The sequence below is a fragment of the Hyperolius riggenbachi genome, chromosome 6 (assembly GCF_040937935.1).
Source record: "Hyperolius riggenbachi isolate aHypRig1 chromosome 6, aHypRig1.pri, whole genome shotgun sequence".
Taxonomy (NCBI): Eukaryota; Metazoa; Chordata; class Amphibia; order Anura; family Hyperoliidae; genus Hyperolius; species Hyperolius riggenbachi.
The window spans coordinates 274,713,912-274,731,898 of NC_090651.1; the positions used below are offsets into that span (position 1 = coordinate 274,713,912).

Genomic DNA, 17,987 nt, shown 5'->3' on the forward strand with positions numbered 1-17,987 from the left:
AGCAAAGAAAGTGTATGGAGCCCAGTACACCAATCACATCACATCATGCCGGAAGTACGCAATTCCTCACTGATCCCCCGCAAAGTCAACATTGCGATACCGTGCGACTTCCGCAGTGACAGAAGCATTGAAGTCCACGGGCGACATGGATAATTTAAATTTTGTTGGCGGCGACGGTTAAACGCACATGTATGGAACAGCGCAAGTACAACAGGGAAGCCGGGAATCCCAGTGACGTACTTCCTGTCCAGCAGGGAGTACATCACTGGGTGAGGGGCAACAAAGGGCATATGGGGAGGGAGGGCGTAGTGTTATGCATATGACCGTTGGTGCACTCTGCTGCAGGGTCTTATGAATTGAGTTTTTGGCGTTGCGGTGTGATGCAAGGGGGGCGGCACTTTTCCCATATGTAAAGCCGGCCTTACTGATTTGATTTCATATGCTGTAAGTGCTCAGGGTATTATTAGAAACCTTTACATTGCTGCATGGTCTTGAGCACTGTGCTGCAGCTCAGTTTTGGGGTGTTTTAGGGTGTTGGCCATCTTTTTATAACTCAGGCCATCTATATGTAAAGCAACAATTATTTTTTGAAGAACTTCAGAGAGTTCTCTGCCATGAGGTGCCCTGCTGAGTGAGAATGTGAGAGCGATAACAGCAAATTTAAAGAGAAACCATGACCAAGGATTGAACTTCATCCCAATCAGTAGCTGATACCCCCTTTCCCATGAGAAATCTTCACATTTTCTCAAACGGATCCTCGGGGCTCTGTATGGCTAATATTGTGTTGAAACCCCTCCCACAGTGAGTTTCCTGTCTGTGAGCCTTGTTGCATCTTGGGAAATAACGGCTGTTTACAGCTGTTTCCAACTGCCAAAAAAGCAAGCAGCAGCTACTTCTACTAACATCACCTTCCACCAGTAAAAATGTCACCATGTGATAAATGTCAGAAAGTAAATCGGAGAGGAAAGATTTTACAACGAGCAAACACTGACTAAATCATTTATACATAATTATTGTAAAAATTAAGCACTTTTGTTCATTGTTATTTTCACTGGAGTTCCTCTTTAACACACCTGCTTCCCATTCACACCTGAGACCTTGTAAAACTAACGAGTGCCATGACTCTAGGGAGAGAGAATGTGTGAGGGCTCGTTTCCATATAGCGCGCTTTCAGGCGCGCTTATGTAAAGGCGATTGCAGAGACAGCAGACAGTACATAGACTGCACATAGTGCAGACAGTACATAGACTGCACTTTCTGCCGTTTCCATTCATGCGCGGCGATATACTGCTGAATTGCAGCACATGGTTGCCTGCATTTCGGGGCGATTCAGCCCGCGATACCATTCAATAATTAATGGGATTGCAAGCCAGGACCCCCCCCCTCCCTCTGCAGGAGTGACAGCGCAGCTGTAATGGAAACGAGTAGGGCATACTTTTGACACAATTCACTTAGGGGTGCACTCACTTTTGTTGTCAGCAGTTTAGATATTACAAGACAAGTGACCTTAGAGGGATATGGAGGCTGTCATAAACATATCCTTTTAGCCTTCCAACAATTTCTTTGTTTGAAAGCATCAGTAAAAATATAACGTGATGAGACATCGAAGTGGAAAATTGAACAAAAGTCATGCTCAGCAGAGGAGATTGAAATGTTGACCAAACAATTGCCTGTAAACTGGTTAGCATGTTCCATAAGAGGGGACAGATGGAAAAGGGCGACTTTATAAAAAGTCAAACCCTTTGCATGAGAGGGGACAGCTTCAACTTCCATATCGGAATAGGCACAATGTCACATTTCAACATATATGCTAGCAGGGCCGGTTCAAGTAACAATTTGGCCCTAGGGTAAAATTAGCCTGGGGGGCCCCCAACAGACACCCACCGACCAAAAAGCGTCTTTAGAGGCCCTTTGTTGCAGCCAAATTTTCCTCCTGGGCCCAAGAGCTGGCTGCTTACCCTCCTCCAATCACCTCCCAACTTAACAGACTCTGCAGAGTCCCTGGGGAGAAACAGTTAAGATGGGGAGGGACACCTTGGGGGCCCCTACAGGCTCTGGGGCCCTGGGGCAATTGTCCATTTTTTCCTATGGTGGCTCCGGCCCTGTATGCTAGAGGGACACCAGAGCCATGGTTGTGAAAAGAAAGTTACAGTCCCTCACTGGGGAAGATGGGGGGTAATTAAGGGCACATTGAACTATCTATTTAAGGAGAACCTAGTTGTGCTATGCAGTGAGTGCTAGATTAGTAGAGTGGTTGTAGTTGCTGGAAAGTGGCGGACCATGAGTAGATGCCTAAAGAGGAACTCCAGTGAGAATAATGTAATTAAAAAAAAGCTTCATTTTTACTATAATTAAAGTGGGATGTGAAAGTTTGGGCAACCTTGTTAATCGTCATGATTTTCCTGTATAAATTGCTGGTTGTTACAATAAAAAATGTCAGTTAAATGTATCATACAGGAGACACACACAGTGATATTTGAGAAGTGAAATTAAGTTTATTGGATTTACAGAAAGTGTGCAATATTTGTTTAAATAAAATTAGTCCGGTGCATAAATTTGGGCACTGTTGTCATTTTATTGATTCCAAAACCTTTAGAACTAGTGCGCAATAATTGTTTAACCTCCCTAGCGGTAACCCCGAGTCAGGCTCGGGACGGAAATCCGCAGCTCTGAGCAGTAATCCAGAGTAGGATCCAAAGGAGGTGTAGAATGTGCAGGGCTGCAGCAGATCTATCAAGCAATATGAATTTTAGGGTCTAAAAGCTTGTTAAAAAAATTGCATCGCTTTTGGAAAAAGAATCTGGAAATAATCATACTGCAGACAGAAAAATGTTAGGACCACTGTAAGCGAGCAGCTGCCTCTGTTCAGTGACAGCTGCAATTTTTAAGGAGCCCTGGATACTATACCAGCAATATGTTCCGCCTGGCTCTCCTGCTGAACCTCTGCCTCTGATACTTTCAGCCATAGACCCTGAACAACCATACAGCAGATCAGGTGTTTCTGACATTATTAACTGCATGCTTGTTTCTGGTGTTATTCAGATACTACCGCAGCCAAATGGATCAGCAGGGCTGCCAGGCAACTGGTATTGTTTAAATAGAAATAAATATGGCAGCCCCATATTCTTCTCACCTCAGTTGTCCTTTAACCTTGTAGTCCACCAAATGTGAGTGTGTTTGTACTGTACCTCCAATGGGAGGACAGAGTTGCTCCTTTGCAGCAGAGAATATACCAGAGCATGTTGGGTCATTCTAGGACAATTTCTTATATAGTAAACCACTTTTCCCAGACCCTTGGAGTTTACTATAACGGGATTATACTGTATATCATTCAGGTGTCATAAGTAGAGGTAAAGTTATTAAAGTGAACCTAAACCATAGTAAATAAAAAGGGTTTCACTTACCTGGGGCTCCTACCAACCCCCAGCAGCAGTCCTGTGCCCGCGCCGGTCCTCAACCATCCTTCGTCGGCGAGATCGTCCGGCGCAAGCGCAGTACGAGGTTTTCTCTTACTGCACCTACGGTTTAGGTTCACTTTAAGGATTAAATAGAGACATAGATAAACTGTCACAACTGCTCTGTTCCGTAAGGTTTACATGCAAAGTAGTTATTATTTAGTATTTATTAGTGCTTACATTTCTGAAGCGCTTTACAGAGTGCAGGTATATAGTTTTGCCACCAACGGTCCCTCAAAACGGCTCACAAACCTAATCTCTACCATAGTCATATGTCCATCAAGGCCAATTTAAGCCAATTAAGTTATCCATATCTTTTTGGTAAATGTAACACAGCTTTATTAGTGTATAATACTGTAAAAATAGCATTGTGATTGATGCAAAGCTGGGATTTTTCTTCTTCTAGTTGTTTGAGAGTTCCAACTAACTGAGAATCTACGGTACATACATTCTCTTGCTTTGACAATTTGTTTTACTCTGGTAATAAATAAAGATTTAATAAGAGAACAAGGCTAGACAATATATGATGTTTTCCAGGTCTCTTGTTCCTAAAAGGTTATTGGTTACAATTGTTTCTCCCAGGTAAGAGAACAGAAACTTTACCCTGCCTCGTCTAGAGTTGTGCCTTATGTGCCATGATCTCCTTGGAACGGTGGAGAACAACCACTAGGTGTTAGCCATTATTTCTGGGACTGGCCATGCTAGTGGCTGTAGCTTGGTCTATTGACCATTATGCATTTTAAACAAGTAAATGTACTCACAGTAGTCCCTGCAGCTCCAAGAATTAAAGTGACCCTGAACAGTACCTAGAATAAAAAAATGTCACTTACCTTGGGCTTCCTCCAGCCCACCGTAGGCGGCTTGGTCCCCCAGCGTCCTCCTAGCTCCTGTCCCTTCGGTGGCTCCCATTACCCGGGCGTCGGGCAACTCTTTCTGAATCTTCACGCTCGTCATCATCATGGTGGCCGGCGTGACAGGTCTGCGCATGCACAGTTTAGAGTTAGAAAATCACGCATGCAAAGATCTGTCACGCTGGCCGCCGTGATAACGACGAGCGCGAAGATCCAGGAAGAGTCGCCCAACACCCGGGTGTCGCCGGTAACGGGAGCTGCCGGAGGGACAAGGACGGGATCCAGGACGACGCCAGAAGAACTCGCGGCCTATGGTGGGCTGGAGGAGGCCCAAGGTAAGTGACATTTTTTTATTCTAGGTACCCTTTAAATGGAACCTGAAGCAAGAAGTATATGAAGGCTGCCATATTACTTCCTTTTAAACAATACCAGTTGCCTGGCAGCCCTGCTTATCTATTTGGCTGCAGTAGTGTCTGAATTACACCAGAAACAAGTATGCAGCTAATCTTGTCAGATCTGACAATAATGTCAGAAACACCTGATCTGCTGTGTGCTTGTTCAGAGTCTATGGCTAACAGTATTTGAGGCAAAGGATCAGCAGAATAGACAGGCAACCAGTATTGCTTAACCTCCTTAGCGGTAACCCCGTGTGTGACACGGGGTAAGCCGCCGGAGGGTGCCGCTCAGGCCCTGCTGGGCCGATTTGCTTAATTTTTTTTTTTGCTGGACGCAGCTAGCACTTTGCTAGCTGCGCCAGCACCCCGATCGCCGCCGCCGCGCGCCCCGATCGCCGCTATCCGGTGCGGCGCGCGGCCCCCCCCCCCCCAGACCCCGAGCGCTGCCTGGCCAATCAGTGCCAGGCAGCGCCGAGGGGTGGATCGGGTCTCCCAATGACGTCCCGACGTCGCTGACGTCGGTGACGTCATCCCGCCCCGTCGCCATGGCGACGGGGGAAGCCCTCCAGGACATCCCGTTCTTTGAACGGGATTTCCTGATCGCCTATCGCCGGAGCTGGGGGGATGCCGCTGAGCAGCGGCTATCATGTAGCGAGCCCTCGGCTCGCTACATGATAAAAAAAAAAAAAAATTAAAAAAAACTGTTGCGCTTCCCCCTGGCGGTATTTTTCATACCGCCAAGGGGGTTAAAGTGAACCAGAGAGGAAGCACCCTCATGTATTTTACCATATATATCAGTGGGAACATCAGAGAAAACATCTACGCTGCTCTCTGTTTCATTCTTCACTGCTCAGCCTGCTTCTAATCAGCCCTGATAAAATCCCTGACTGAGCATTCAGTCTGGCTTTGCTCAGGAATCAGAATAGCTGAGTCATTATAGCAGAGCCAGAAGGGGGCAGACTTTGGCTTGAAAAGATATGAGAGAAGACAGACACAGCTATAATGATTCCTGAGCAAAGCCAGACTGAATGCTCAGTCGGGGATTTTATCAGGGCTCATAACAAGCAGGCTGAACAGTGAAGAATGAAACCGAGAGCAGGATAGGCGTTTTCTCTTATGTTCCCACTGATATACATGGTAAAATACATGAGGGTGCTTCGTCTCTGGTTCACTTTAAAAGGAAATAAATACGGCAGCTTCCATATCCCTCTAGTTTCAAGTGTCGTTTAACCATTTATCGACATCCTAACGTATTAAAATGTCATGCTTACCGCTATTAACAGCAACATGACGTTTTAATACGTCGCGCGTTCCCGCCGCTGCTACCGCAGTGTGCGCGCCGCTACCGCTGCCGCCGCTGTTTCGATCAGCTTCCGTGCTGGGTGATTGGGGAAGAAGACCGAACGGTCCTCTACCCAATCGCAGTGCCTGGAGTGAATGGACGTGACCGCGAACAGCGGCTACGTCCATTCACAAAAACAGGAAATGTAACAATTAAATAAAGTGAAGAAAAAAAAAGTGAACACTTCCTATAACGAGTGTTCACTAGCACCATCTTGTGGCCAAAAAGTATATTACACCTACAAAATACATACATTTTCAAGTACATACAGATCCCCGAAAAAATACATCCCACAAAAAAAAAAAAAATAGTTGCCTTAGCTTTGTTAATCTATATTTTATGTGGGAAAATTAATTTTAATTTATTACACAGGGGCTTGTAATTATGGCCAGGACAAAAAAAAAAAAAAAAAAAAAACAGAAAAATAACACTTGTATTTCAAAATAATATACTGTCGCCATACATTGTGATAGGGGCATAATTTAAACGGTTTAATAATCGGGACAACTGGGGAAATAAAACATGTTTGTTTTATCCACAGGAGAATGTTTAATTTTAAAACTATAATGGTTGAAAACTGAGAGATAATAATTTTTTTCTGTTTTTCCTCATTAAAACGCATTTAGAATAAAAAAATTCTTAGCAAAATGTACTATCCACAGAAAGCCTAATTGGTGGCGAAAAAATAGAGGTATAGATCATTTTCTTGTGATAAGTAGTAATAAAGTTATTAGGGAATAAAAGGGAGGAGCACTGACAACTGAAAATTGCTCTGGTCCGTTAGGATAAAAACCCTTGGGGGTGAACTGGTTAAGCAGATAAGGACAAATAAGGTAAGTAAAGGTGGCCAAACATCAGACAACTTGGCAGCCGATCGACCATCCAATGAGATTATTCTAATGCCAGATCAATAATGCAATCAGTTTCAGGGCGAGCATGTCAGATGGACATGCTGCAAAATGTCAGGCCAACTTGCTTGATTGGGTGTGTGGCAGTAGTAACGAGCGAAAGCGGGACGAGCCGGCGAGGTGTCGGATACGGTGTCCCAAGGCTGATTACGGATCGATTTCAGCATAAAACATTTGTTATGCCACAAAGCAGCATCTAACATCAACTGCTAGGCATCCCTAGTTTTATAAAAGACCCTTTCACAGGATATACTATAGCAGTAGTAAGTACAAATGTTACTTTACTCTGTTAATAAATATGAACATTTGAGATTGTGGTTAACTGAACATTTGTTTCCATATTTTACTATGACAATATTCTAGAACATTTACAAGTATGCTAATACTAGATGATTCTGTACTTGGCAGTGGATATTCCACCTTACTATGTAAACACTTAGCACTCTCAGTGTGCCACTATGAGGTTTTGTGTATGTATGCCACCTGGTGCGCCTCTAAATTGGAGATTACTATATTAGGCTCTGCCTAGGTTAGCCTGAATTTCTGCCCACAACCCTAAAACATGCTGATAGGTCAGTTACTCCCCAAACATGGCCCTGCAGGGGCGGTACAGACATTGGATCATTGAGCAAAAGTGTAGGCATTAACCTCCCTGGCGGTACGATTATTTCCGGATTTTAGGGTCTCAAAGCGGTGCAATTTTTTCACACATTTTCAAACCCTAAAACCAGGGGGGAAAAAAAATCATACCACAGTGAGATCTGCGGCAGCCCCTGCACAGACCCATCTCCCTGGGATCCATTGTTGCAATTCCCCCTCTGTCCTTTGGGCGGCACTGTAATCCTATAGTGAGATCGCCGTCTATCGTCATGACGACAAATGGCGATCTCACCCGAAGGATCCAGAGCTTCCGAGGACCAGAAGAAGAATGGCTGCCGGCGCCTGGATCCCGGGGGAGGTCAGTGTTAAGATATGCCATACCACTGGTAAAAACCCATGCAGTGCACCAGTGACACTCTAATGCCTAGTACACACTAGCAATTTTGATGGATCAATCATTGGTCAATTTTACCACCTCCATGTAGTATGACCATTTACCTATATAATCTGCATAGAATTGAAAATCTGTTTGGCCCTCATACTACATGGAGGTGGTAAAATTGACCAATGATTGATCCATCAAAATTGCTAGTGTGTACTAGGCTTAAGGTTACACTCCCACACCGAAAAGACTTAAAGGGAAGGTCCAAGCAACAAAAAAAAAATTGAGATTCACTTACCTGGGGCTTCTACCAGCCCCATGCAGCCATCCTGTGCCCTCGTAGTCACTCACTGCTGCTCCAGTCCCCCACTGGCAGCTTTCTGACCTCGGAGGTCAGGGCGGAATTGCGTACATTTTTACACATTCCCGCTAGTGCAGGAACATTAACACATACATTTTTACGCGTTAGTGGTGAAACGCGTAAAGTTTTGTTCCTGCACTAGCTGGAATGCGTAAAAATGTATGCAATATGTCCCTGACCTCCGAGGTCAGAAAGCTGCCAGCGGGGGACTGGAGCAGCAGTGAGTGACTACAAGGGCACAGGATGGCTACATGGGGCTGGTAGAAGCCCCAGGTAAGTGAATCTCATTTTTTTTTTTTTGCTTGGACCTTCCCTTTAAGGCCGCTGACCAGATTATATGGCTGATGCTCTTCAGACCAGCTAATTGCACATTGACCCCCTTCTGGGCTATTCCTCAATCTTGCAATCACCTTAAACAGCTGAAAGAGAAGTTTCCATAGGGTAATAACGTTTAATTTTGATACAAATATAAAAGAATTGCACTTACAAAGGGACTGTATAAAATGCGCATATAAATTCCTCCACGTTTAGTTGACGTCTCACGCTGCATCCCAAGCTCCGTGGTCTGGCATAAGGCACGGCACCCGTGCACTTTGGGATGGTTATGCTGTAACAGCATGACGGCATGTGGAAAATGTTTTCATTCCATATGACAACCATGAGAGGACGATCATGGGGACAGAAGAAGGGGAATACCCTATTAAACTAAACCAATCTTGCTGATCTGTGGCCATCAGCCAAATTTGGTGAGCGCAGACTTATCTGCCGGCACGAAAGAGCGATATTTTAAATCTAGTAGGTGCGCGGTGAAAATATAGAAGTGGTTTACGTGAATATATGTTACTGAGCAGAACTTCACTATCCCGCTGCCTTGTTTTAGGGGAATGGCATTGGAAGAGAACGTTCTTATTGAACCCCCTTGAGCTGTGGTGGGGTGAAGAATGTTGACCACTTCAGGTTCCGGGTTTTTACCCCTTAAGGTTCCTGACAATTTTGGCATATTAGCTGTGTCGCTTTTGATACAGCAATAACTTTTCATTACCTATTTTTTCACGTTTTTCACGTTCAATTACACATTTTTTCACGTTTCCCCTTTCCTACCTTTTACATGACAATGTGACAGTTTTAAAACACCACAAAATACATTATTTGGTTCGTCACGGCTAAAATTACACCATACATGCCGTATTTCATCACTAGTCGGGCATGTAGCGTACAATTATTGCTTGCCTGTGTGTCTGTAGATATTGCATGTGGCCGCTGGGGATCCCAGTGCTGTATAGATGCATTGCTAGCCAATAGCATTTCTATACAGCGTTGGGTCCCCAAGCTATCGCCATAGTGATCGCATCCAATCCCTATCTACAAATCTTAAAGTGGATCTGAGATAAACTTTTACTCCTTGCCCGGCGGATCGCTCAAACTCACTCTTATCAAGCGAACGACAGTCTGTACACACGCCAGATTTAGCGGGCGAACGACGGGACGACCCGTCGTTCGCGGAAATACGACGTGTGTATGGGCCTTTAAATATAGTTTATAGGGCATTCCTCAAACCAAATCCTTTTTTTTTTGTTTTGTTTTAATACTCTAATTCCCTATAAACTAAACAAGCCTCGCCCACAGCTCAAAGTGCCTTGGCACTCCATGTAGCAAGGGCTTATGGGAGCTCAGACTGGGCAGGAGGAGGTTACTAGCCAGAGACAGAGGGAGCAGGAGAGGGGAGTGAGCTGAGGGCTGGAGATGCAGTTGCAGCTTGCCTGTGTGTAATGTGACAAACAAAACATGGCCGCTGTCGTATCACAGGAATGAATAAACATGAAACTGTTGAAGCTGTGTGCAGCTAGATTTGCTGTGTAAACTATCTAAACTTTAGATAAGATATATGGCCAAGTTACTTGTCATAGTTAGTTTTTCATCTCGGATCCACTTTAAGGCCATGCATAGGTGACACGACGGGTTAATTGATTTGGTAGGGGCTGAAAACCGCACCAAAACTTTATGTGAATGACTGCTGCTAACAGCAATCATTCACAATGAGTTCAGTGCGTGAGAGTGCACTTGCATGCGCATGCACACGCGATGGGGGCGCGCATGTACAGGTTTGCGGCAACTCTTAGTGCTGGATGCAAGTCTCACATCCAGGAAACTGCACCGTAGCTAATTTGGACAGGAGACTTACATTCAAAAAACAAAAGTGGGTAAGTCTATATTTTGGTCCAGGACTGTGGGTGTACAGACTTGATTTCTTCTGTCCAAATATTTTTTTTTATGTTGTTGATTGCTTTACCGATTACACAAGATTTGCATGAGAGGCGACACCCTCTAATGGTGCAGTGCTCTAAAAATCTATCATTAATTTCACCCACAAAACGCTGCAAGCAGCACGTTTGCGATTGATCGCAAACGCTGCAGTGTGAATGTATCCATAGGGATAGATCACCAGCAGCTCTTTGCTGATCGCCGGTGATCAGCAAAGCGCAGAAAAATCGCCCTGATAGTGTTCGCATCAGTTATACACATTTACAAGCTAGCCGAAAATAGTCATCACAGACACAAAAATTCTTTTGGTATTTTTTTTTTATAACATCTCTCCATACACACACATGACAATAAGGAGGAGCAATCCAATCAGTATGCTATACACAGAAGCAAAAGCTCTGAAGATGCAAATTCTACAAATGATTTCTAAACCTGTACAGATCTAAGAGGCAAAGACAGATCTTAAAATACTACAAGATAAACTATCCACAGCTTTTTATTTGCCTGTAAACTTCCACCAACCGCATACCTTATAGTTGAGTTATGGCTATATAACATATTTCTCTATGCTTCGGTACAAAGCCACACACTGTAACCCATTAAGCCCAATTCCCCAGATGATCATCTGAATTTGGAGGGATAGTTTTTCAGTATCTTCTGCTTTGGTCCCTGGCCAAATGACACTTTATCAATAAAGGATTCATACAAACAATACATTTATACATATTCACGCACATTTCCAGGATTGCACATGCACTGCGCAGTAGGACAGAAAAACTTTACCAGATAATAAAATAAACTAGGGTTTTTTAAATATTGTACAGGTTGCCCTGGCAGCAGGGGAAGAATTGCAAACAGGAACTTCCACAATCATAAAGTGGTTAAAGGAGCACTAGAGCGAAATTTAGGCTACTGAGATTACCCTAGTAGTATGTTTCTAATAGGAAGAGCGACACATATTTTGTGTTTTTATTAATAAAGGTTAGCTGGATAGGATAATTTATAGCACATGTACAGATCCTGGCGTCAGTACCAGAGAAGAGATGTCCTCCTCTGTTCAGTTTGGCTGTGATAACAGCCGATATCTCTCCTCTCTTTGCTGTGAGATCAAAGCCCATTGTGGTAATAATGCATGCACATCAGCAGCAAGCACTGTGTATGTGCTGTGGACGGTCATCTTTATTTACTGTCCACATTTCAGTTCATGCTTTTGAGCCTACATTACAAGACCGGGCTTTGATCTCACAGCACTGAGAGAAGAGATATCAGCTTCAGCTGTTATCACAGCTCAATGGAGTAGAGGAGGACGTCGCTTCCCTGTTACTGCTTCTATGTTACTGATGCCAGGATATGTACATGTGCTATACATTATTCTATCCAGCTGACCTTTGTAAACACTACCTTATGTGTATAGACAGAGGCGCTTGACAAGAGTTTGCTCAAGTTGCTGCCTGAGGAAGCAGGACTGAACTGGCGAAACGTGTTGCACAGTGGAGTAATTGAATAAATTTATTGTTGACCAACAGAATCGGTGTCTACTTTGAGGACGCAAGTCTTTAATCAAATTGTATCCTGTATTGGCGCCTCTGTTCAAACTATCAGTATACTACCTTATATGTGTAGCTCTTCCTATTAGAAACATGCTACGAAGGTAATCTTAGTAGCCCAAATTTTTGCTGTAGTGCCTCTAGAGCAAATCAACCCATTTCATTCCTAGGTAATGTATGCAATTCCCTCTACTCCCCAAGGCTGCCTGTCGCACACACTTTATTCTATGCAAACCTCTGCTGGCACCTGAAAGGTGTCATTCTAAATAAAGTGTTGAATTAAATATGTTGATTTTTTTTGCTGATTTTGGAGTGGGATCCTGAACATCAGCTTATATGTAAACACTACACAAAGGCTTCACAATGGCTGCACAGCCAAATTAATCTCTTCACTATATTTGCCATGGAAACGCCCAGTCTACATCACTGCACGATTTTTGGTTTCCAACCACTGCAACCTGCAGAAATCCATATCCCATCCTGCAACTGGGGACTTTCATGGGGGAAGTATCAGCGATGGCCAATAATACACGAAACAGTAAAAATGGTTTGCAGAAGCTGGATTTGAGCAGGTGAGTAGGTGTACACAAGTTCAGTGTATATACTTGGAGCATGTGGATATACAGCCGAGGCAATTGTAGTGAGCGAGGGGGCACAGCCGATGATGTAACACTGAGGACAGGATAAGTAACGTGGTGATTAGGCCAGGGTAACTTGTTTTTCTTCTGGGGTCTCTTCCAGCAGTTGCATAATTAGTTCATGAAGTGGCCGGCAAACCTTGGCGTAGCCACCAGCTGTGAGATGGAGGAAATCAAACATGTCATTTCGAGAGATAGTTCCATCTGAATGAACAAAGCCAAAATCTACGTCCAAAAGCTGCACCCCAGGAAGGCGCGGCAGCCATGAGCGCAGCAGCTGGTTGACCTGGGAGTTCTTTTCACGTGGTGGATTCGGTTTCTCTCCACGTGGGAGTAATCCCTGCAAAGGAAAGAAGATGTAAGACATCAAGAAACTCACTACAGATTTAGCAAAATTAACCTCCTTGCCGGTTATCCCGAGCTCAGCTCGGGGTAACCTGCGCGGGATTTCTCAGGCCCCGCTGGACCGATTTGCATAATTTTTTTTTATTGCACGCAGCTAGCACTTTGCTAGCTGCGTGCATATTTTGATCGCCGCCGCTCGCCGCCCCCCCCCCCCCCCTCCAGACCCCTTGCGCAGCCTGGCCAATCAGTGCCAGGCAGCGCTGAGGGGTGGATCGGGATTCCCTGTGACGTCCCGGCGTCCATGACGTCGGTGACGTCATCCCACCCCGTCGCCATGGCTACGGGGAAGCCCAGCAGGAAATCCCGTGTCAAATTTCACTGCCTACTGGAAGTGACTGCAACATGGGAAACAAGTAACTTATTGTGCATTTTACTCTAGTAGAAATGTACTTTTTATTTAGGTTTTCATGCATTTTTAATTTTATTGCGATAATAGCCCTTTAAGTCGTTACAAAACACAGCTTTAGATCTATCCTAACGAACCGCAACATGCAACGTCAACAGCTGACCATTCACTTGCTGCTGAAAATATCCCCACCTTTATTGTGTGCGTCTTTGTAACAAGATAATCTGTATTTTATCTTATTACACATAAACATATTAAAGGATGGGATATTTTAGGCAACAAGTGAATGGTCAGCTTTTGACGTTGATGAATTGGAAGCAGGAAAAATGGGCTAGCGGTTAGAGTTGAGAGAATAACTGCTAGATGTGGTCAGATCATAATGACAGGTATTGTGGGTTGTCCCTGGCATAAAGTAGTTAGTAACTACTAGAAGTGGTCCAAGGACAACTGGCAACAAGTTCATGGGTGCCCATAGTGCACTGATGTGTATGGGAAACTAACCTGGCTAGTCTGATTTTACAGACGAGCTATAGTGACATATCTGTTGCCATAAGTGAAAGGTATCAAACCACACAATGCATCACTTCTTGCTGTGCAGCCACAAACCATTCTCTGAGGGCTTATGCTGAGTCCTGTCCGCTATCGAAACTACCTATAATGGACACATGGGCTTCAATGAAGAACTGGAACATTCAGCAATGAAGTAGAGTGTAAATGAGATGTTCAATACAGACATTCTTGTGGTAACATCTAGTTGTGCCTGCCTGTGACTTCAAGTGTGCAGAGTTGAACATGAAAAGCATGTAGAATGTTAAAGAGAACTCGAGCCAAAGCTCGGAGTCAGAAACACATACTTCCCTAACGGGAGGGGAGCCTCCAACCCTAATGAGGCTTCCGTTGCTGTCCTTTGGTCCTCCATTGCCGCTTGCAGATCGGGCCTGCGCTCCTCTTCTAGCATTAGTGTGGCCATAAAGCAGCCTTGCAAACACGGAGTCGCTCAGGTGCGGCCAGATTCCCGCAGGAGCACTACGGCCATGCTAGGGCTTCAGGAGGAGTATGGATCCAGAGGCTTCCCTCTTAGGCGAGTATGTGCTTTTGTACCAGAGCTGCAGCTTAAGGGTTGTTCAAATTCCAGTGGATACAATTTAGGTGCTGGCAAGTGTTTATGCATGCTATACCTTCACTAGCACCCACACTGTGTTCACTCTTCAATGTACACTGACCCTCTAATTATGGAAAGTCACTGCTAGCAGTTTTTGGTCACATGGCCTGCCCACCCACCACTTCCAAATCGCCTATTCCAGCCCTGTACTGCAGCAAGATGACCACCCACTTCCTCGTTCTATATACCTCAGAGAAATGTCAAATAGTAATCCATCATAGGTCAACTCTGTTTATTAAAAAAATAAATTAAAAAAATGGTAAAAACAGAGGTAGTGCACTCATGCAAGCTTAACGGCAGTAAAGTAAGTAACAGTGTGCTGTCTCTGCCTGGTTAATTTTTAGTCGGGAACGCCCCTTTCAAAGGGAAGGGGCAAAAAACACAGAGTCCTTTAGCGGGTGATCCACCACACCCCAATTCAACACTTGGTTCTTATGGAAAGGACTATGAGAAAAACTGTAGCACAATCTTGCAGTACAAAACATGATACAACTTTATTGACACAAATACAAAAATTCAAAAATTGGCATATACATAAAAATATTTTATCCATGAACAAGAATAAGAGACCGTCATGAGACTAGTACTATGATCTGGCTTGACATGGTAAATGATTGATTCGGGCAATAACACATGTTCATTTCAGGCTATTGTGTGCCCTTCATCAGGCCGAAATACATATGAATAATTCTATACGGCTCAGTCAACAAAAAGAACCAGAGAACGGAAGGAAAAAATGGCATCTGCACCCACTAGATGTGATCCCTTTGCCTGGCGATAAGACATAGCCATGCAGCTAACTGGGAGTGCACTCACTTGTATCAAGTTTTCTACTGCAAAATTGTGCTACAGTTTTTCTCATAGTCCTTTCCATAAGAAACAAGTGCTGGCTCCGCCTGCCACCTTCTGGGTAGTTATCATGCTGTTTTACACATCCCTCTCCTTGTGGGTTCATCAATTACCCTGTCATCTCCATTGTCAGACTACAGAGGGGCAGACACAAGGCAGTGTAGTACCAAGCTGAGTGGTGGCATAAGGAGAAGCTACACAATATTAGTGTTTAATATTTTGGCTGATCAGCAGGGCCAGTTCTGGACTTTTTGCTGCCTGAGACAAACCTGTGAGGATGGAATGATCTAAGATTTAGAATGATCGAACAGCACCCAACAATTTACTCTGTTTCATTTAATGTTCTCATGACATGCTGCAGCTCAACACAATAGCACACTGGTTGGCTGTGAGTCTGTGACAAACTGCTCACCCTCGGCCACTCCATTCCTCCTCAGTCTGGACAGCAGCGCCACCTCCTCCTTTCTGCTGTGCAAGTCGAATACTGCTGCTCTCCTGCCTCCCCCCTCCTCACTCACTGTCAGACTCCTCACACAGCACAAAAAGCTACTTTTCCCCAATGATGACCTCTTCACCATGCTTTCCTGTCGCTTCTCCTACTCTGACTGCATGCTGTAAGTGTATGTAAACACACAGTACAAAAATGCTGTACCTGTAATCTCTGCGCCTGATGCAAATGTTTCACCTTGCTTCATGAGAGAACAGGCCCTGCTGATCAGTGTGCAGTTTGTAGTAATCCATGTCAATGCACTTCACACCATGCATTGAAGGGTTAAAATTGGCCCACACCCCTATGCATTTTGGCAGAATGGATGATTATTAAAGTGGACCTGAGCTCTTGCATAGGACAGAATGAAAACAGAGAAATGCACCCTATATGTATTTAAAGAGTTTAGCTCTCATTTGTGTCTAATCACAAGTTGTAATTTGATCACTCCCCTGTGTCACATGACTGCCTATGGCAGAGATGGCAGATAAGCTATTTAAAAGCAGAGGAAGTTAACAATATGTCTGCTTCCATGAATCAGGAAGTGGAAACACTGCAGATTTTTTTTTCACAATTTATATCAGCTGTAAAAAAGAAATGTTTTTCTTTAAAGGTTATTATGCTGTTACGTATCTTTTAAAGCAGAGAGTAAGTTCTTAGTTTAGGCTGCTTTAAACATCCTATTTACACCAATTAGTGCACAAATAGGACATTTAGAAATGTCCATTTTGCATGAAGTGGTTAAGATACATATACAATGAAGCACACAACATACTGTAGTTAGCATAGTGTTTAAATATACAAAGTAGTGCATAAAATGACTGATACTAGATCTTACATAAGAGAGTTTTTCCCAATCCACTTGCACAATGCCTTGCTGTCACCTTCAGCTCAGCCCTTTCAACTTGCATGTAAGGTGATAAGTAAACAGAGAGCTTTTTTTAAACATGAAATCCAATAAAAACAGGATGTAGCTTAGGATGACTGGTTTATTTGTGCACTTAAAATTCCATTCAGAAAAACCATAGTCGCTAGAAAGAATCCCTATATATACCCTCTATCCATAATATCAGGCAGATAAACCAAAGTTGGCCATACACTGGCAAATGGCCGCCCAATGTTCCCAAAAGACAGATCGCTCTCTGATATATTGCTGCCACACAATGCAAATAGATTTTTAATAACTAAAGCCTGTTCTCTGTGACCTGGCGGCATGCATGTAGTCACGTGGCATGCCGCATGTCTGTAGTCACGTGGCATGCCGCATGTCTGTAGTCACGTGGCATGCCGCATGTCTGTAGTCACGTGGCATGCCGCATGTCTGTAGTCACGTGGCATGCCGCATGTCTGTAGTCACGTGGCATGCCGCATGTCTGTAGTCACGTGGCATGCCGCATGTCTGTAGTCACGTGGCATGCCGCATGTCTGTAGTCACGTGGCATGCCGCATGTCTGTAGTCACTTGGCATGCCGCATGTCTGTAGTCACTTGGCATGCCGCATGTCTGTAGTCACGTGGCATGCCGCATGTCTGTAGTCACGTGGCATGCCGCATGTCTGTAGTCACGTGGCATGCCGCATGTCTGTAGTCACGTGGCATGCCGCATGTCTGTAGTCACGTGGCATGCCGCATGTCTGTAGTCACGTGGCATGCCGCATGTCTGTAGTCACGTGGCATGCCGCATGTCTGTAGTCACGTGGCATGCCGCATGTCTGTAGTCACGTGGCATGCCGCATGTCTGTAGTCACGTGGCATGCCGCATGTCTGTAGTCACGTGGCATGCCGCATGTCTGTAGTCACGTGGCATGCCGCATGTCTGTAGTCACGTGGCATGCCGCATGTCTGTAGTCACATGGCATGCCGCATGTCTGTAGTCACATGGCATGCCGCATGTCTGTAGTCACATGGCATGCCGCATGTCTGTAGTCACATGGCATGCCGCATGTCTGTAGTCACGTGGCATGCCGCGTGTCTGTAGTCACGTGGCATGCCGCGTGT

General features: G+C 44.5%; 1 protein-coding gene across 2 annotated transcripts in view; it reads right to left on the reverse strand.

Annotated features, from left to right (window-relative positions):
* Nucleotides 1–10,856: 10,856 nt before the first annotated feature.
* Nucleotides 10,857–17,987, reverse strand: part of PAFAH1B2 (platelet activating factor acetylhydrolase 1b catalytic subunit 2) — a 44,978-nt gene continuing 37,847 nt past the window's right edge. For both annotated transcript variants that reach the window (XM_068240909.1, XM_068240910.1), the window contains one exon: nucleotides 10,857–13,081. In XM_068240909.1, coding sequence (XP_068097010.1) covers nucleotides 12,803–13,081 — 279 coding nt within the window. In that variant the 3' untranslated portion in view covers nucleotides 10,857–12,802. The remainder of the gene's footprint in view (nucleotides 13,082–17,987) is intronic.